This window comes from Pistacia vera, unplaced genomic scaffold, assembly GCF_008641045.1.
Source record: "Pistacia vera cultivar Batoury unplaced genomic scaffold, PisVer_v2 Contig593, whole genome shotgun sequence".
In the NCBI taxonomy this organism is placed as follows: Eukaryota; Viridiplantae; Streptophyta; class Magnoliopsida; order Sapindales; family Anacardiaceae; genus Pistacia; species Pistacia vera.
The window spans coordinates 277904-281704 of record NW_022196438.1 but is presented as its reverse complement, the minus strand read 5'-3'; the positions used below and the strand labels follow the sequence as shown (position 1 = coordinate 281704).

General features: G+C 36.3%; 1 protein-coding gene across 1 annotated transcript; it reads left to right on the top strand.

Moving 5' to 3' along the window:
- Window positions 1-333: 333 nt before the first annotated feature.
- On the top strand, window positions 334-2892 carry LOC116110044 (peroxisomal and mitochondrial division factor 2-like). The gene is made up of 3 exons (XM_031396285.1): window positions 334-379; window positions 809-859; window positions 2483-2892. Exons 1-3 carry the CDS (start codon window positions 334-336, stop codon window positions 2890-2892), a joined length of 507 nt encoding a protein of 168 aa, XP_031252145.1.
- The last annotated feature ends 909 nt before the right edge of the window (window positions 2893-3801 follow it).

The following is a 3801-nucleotide window of genomic DNA, read 5'->3' as shown; positions in this document are numbered from 1 at the left end:
TAGAGTCAATTGCACAAGAGCACGAGAGTATAACCAGTGGAAACACTTCACATATCTCTAGATGCAACACCTCCATTTGATCAAAAGAGCACTTGCTCGCCCTGGCGGATTGCCGCTCAACCCGTTTATCTCCTATTGGACCAGCTACTCTCCAAGCTAAATCCTTTTTAGCTTAGAGAGTGGAGGGCACACTGTGTGGGTTCAAAAATCACCTAAGCCCCCATTAGGCCTAGACGTGCATTTTCTACTGGACAAGCCTAAGGACACAATCGAACCCTCGGTGGGCCAGTGCCAGATTCCATGACTTGGGCCCAAATCTAGCATCTTTCCATAATGGGCTTCGTTAACAGCCCACCAAAGGCTAGGCCTCTTAAACAAGGTAAGTAGGATTCTTCCTATTCGGTTCTATCTTGATCCATCCAAGATTCCGTATCTTAGGTGAATTAGGACTCTTGCTGCTAATGAGGCAAGTGAATCATGGTTTTCCTTATTCACTAGACCTCCTCCTATGTGGATTCAGAATCCTACTGGGATATGAATATCCTACAACTACTATATAAACAAGGGTCACCCCACTATTTAGGTATTCAACATTACACCTTCTAACCCCATAGTTCTCACTCTTGAGAGCTATACTTTGTATCCGTGGTCTTAATTCCCTACTCAGCTACTGGTAAACTTTTCTTTCCCTTAACCCTTACTAAAAAGTCTTCATTATCCTTACTGACTTGAGCGTTAGAGTGCTTACAGCAAACACCACCCCAGTGTTTTCCATTTGTTTCACATTGGTTTCTTTGTGTGTGTGCAGGTGCAGTGGATTGCCAGTGGCCTCAACCTCATAGGATTCGTCGTTCATCCCGTAACTATAGATTTTGACATCTACAGTATCAACAATCATTATTAATTATAAAGATTGATATGTTTCTTCCAATAAATTGTACACTAGGAAGTATGAACAATATGTGATTAAATACAGATAAGAAAAAAAATCATTTTCGATTCAAAACACTAACATACCCATGATATATTGAGAACATATAGAAAAACATTCAGAAAAATATCAAAAAAAAAAAAAAATCATTAAAAAAATCTTCAAGTCCATATGAAGCTTCCATGTTCGGGTAAAAAATATCCAGTCCAGGCCCATCTTCAAGTCCTTATAAGCACCAAAGCACACCTCTTTTCTTCGGAAACAATTAGAACTCTTTATCCTTTCTCTGTGTTAAATTCTTTGCTTTGCTTGAAATTCATCGACGATCAAAATGGCGATGGCGATAGTAGAAGAGTCCTTCGAAGACGACCAGCTGGCCTCCATGACCACCGATGACATCGTCTGAGCTTCTCGCATTCTCGATTGATATTCGTGTGCTTAAGGTCTAAGATCTCTACTTTATCAAATTACTCGCTCTCCGTTTCTCTTGCATTTGTGTTAATATTCCCTCCAGTTTCACTAATTACGCGGATAATTGTGACTATATAATATATATATGTATTTGTTAATTATACTGATTTTGTCTTATCCATTTTTTTTATGTTTAATTGTTTTGCTTTTCATTTGTTGTAATTTAGGGCTTTAGTGTTCTGCATTTTGGAGTCAATTATGAGCCATTAGTACACGCGTTTTTTAGTGTTTCATTTGCTTACTTTTGTGTTAGTTGTTGTAGTCCAGTTGTGTTGTTTTGCATGTGCAAGTGATTTGCTTTATGGTTGTGTTCTGCTCTTTTTAGTTAAATTTGCTTCCAAATGATTTATGTCATTAATGGGCGAGCAAAATTATGCTTATTGATTATATATAAGGCTGGGATTTTGTAGGTTTATTGTTGTGCCTATTGTTTTTGTGATGGAATTGGAATGTATCTTATGAAATATGAAGAAAGTTTTTGACATGCGTACATATAAATAGCCTTTTTAACCAGAGAGGAAGTTTGTGACTAAATCAATTTTCGAAGTATGATGTACATATTTATCATCTTTTGAAGAATCAATAATGCTATAGATATCGATATTTTTACACCGAAATCTTGTACCGGCCTACATGTCCCGTGATTCACACCAGTAAATCAGACACGTTTTACGTTATTAAATGTTTTTCCAGTGAACGGCCGTCCATATTATATGGACGGTCGTTCACTTATATGGACGGGGGTCCATTTATTACGAACGGGCATCCCCATTTAAAGGACACCCGTCCATCAGTAAAATGAAATTAAAGAATATAAATAAAATTAAAAAAATGGACGGGCGTTCATATGGTAATGGACGTCCGTCCATTAACAATGCTTTTAAAAAATAAAAAAGAATTTGGACGCCAGTCCACAAGGAATGGACGGTCGTCCCTCATGTGCCATCAGTTTGATACAACAAAGAGAGTCAGGATTACTAAAGATTTTTGATAGCATCTAGGGAAGCAAGGTCGTTTCTGACAGCATTTTTGAGAAAGAAATTGATAAAAGAAAAATTACAGATTTTTGACAGCATCTAGGGGATGAGGCGAGTGCTGAGGTGGTAGAGTTGAAGAAAAGTCTGGGAGAGAAGGGAGTGAAATTGGAGGGATTAGAGAAAAAAATTGATGGGTTGAAGAGTGAGAAAGTTGATAGTGAGAAGAAAGTGAGGGTGTCGGAAAGAAAAGTTGGGACTTTGGAAGTGAGGGAATTGGAAGAGAAGAGTAAAAGCGTGAGAGTTGAAGAGGAAATGAGGGAAAAAATTGATGACAAAGAGAGGGAAATTAATGGGTTTAAGAAGAAAGTTAATGTTTTAGAGTCTGAATTGGCTAAGTGGATAGTTGAGAAGAAGTCAGTGGAGGGAAGTTTGAAGGAATCTGAGAGCAAATCCAAGGAAATGGAGGCCAAGATTACTGAGTTGGAGAAAGAGATTGATGAGGTGAAGACGTGATTAGTGGACTCAAGGAGAAGATAACTTCCAATTTTGATTAAGGGACGGCCGTCCAGAAATGGTGAACGGCTGTCCCTTTATTTTATTATTATTTTTTTTTAAAGTATGGATTGGCGTCCATTATATGTGGATGCCAGTCCACACGTTAGGGACGCCCGTCCACAAGTTAGGGACGGGTGTCCAATTTTTTTTTATTTTTTATATTTACATTACAGACGGACGTCCTTTAAATGGGGACGCTTGTCCGTAGTAAAGTCTATAGTAAGTGAACAGTCGTCCATAGTTGATGAACGACTGTTCACTAGAAAAAAAATTTAATAACGTGAAACAGTTCTGATTTATTGGTGTGAATCACGTGACACGTAGGCCGGTATAACATTTCGGTGTAAAAATATCGGTGTCCTAGCATTATTGTTTGAAGAATACATTTAGCTTCCATGTTTTGGGGTACAATTTGAAAGCTGTCATGTAAATTTTTACATGTCGACGGTCTATGTACTTCGTATGTTTGTTACGTAAATCTTGCATTTCATAACTTTTTTTTTTTGGAGAACGACATTGTCCCACCCAAGGTTTGATGAAACGACACTTTCCCACCCATCAAGTTTCAAAATGACACTTTCCTACCATTCGTTAGGTTCTGTCAGTGTTTTCTGTTAATATTTGATTAAAAAGACGAAAATACCCTTAAATATTTTATTTCTTAATTAGTTTATTATAAATTAAAATTTATTAATTCAAAGTTTTTATTTGGTTATTTATTAGTCCAAGTAAAAATATACATTTTTTTCTTTGTTTATTTAATTAATTAAGAATATTGATTTTTATGTTAATTAGTAAAAATGAAAAACATTATAAATAATAGTGATGAGATATTGATGACATTATAAATAAATATTAAGATTATTT

Excerpts from the sequence above, each read along its gene's own strand:
- LOC116110044 (XM_031396285.1), top strand. The coding sequence starts at position 334 with ATGGGCTTCGTTAACAGCCCACCAAAGGCTAGGCCTCTTAAACAAG. Across the intron at positions 380-808 it reads GGCTAGGCCTCTTAAACAAG|GTGCAGTGGATTGCCAGTGG; the intron begins GTAAGTAGGATT and ends GTGTGTGTGCAG. Across the intron at positions 860-2,482 it reads TAGGATTCGTCGTTCATCCC|GGGATGAGGCGAGTGCTGAG; the intron begins GTAACTATAGAT and ends GACAGCATCTAG.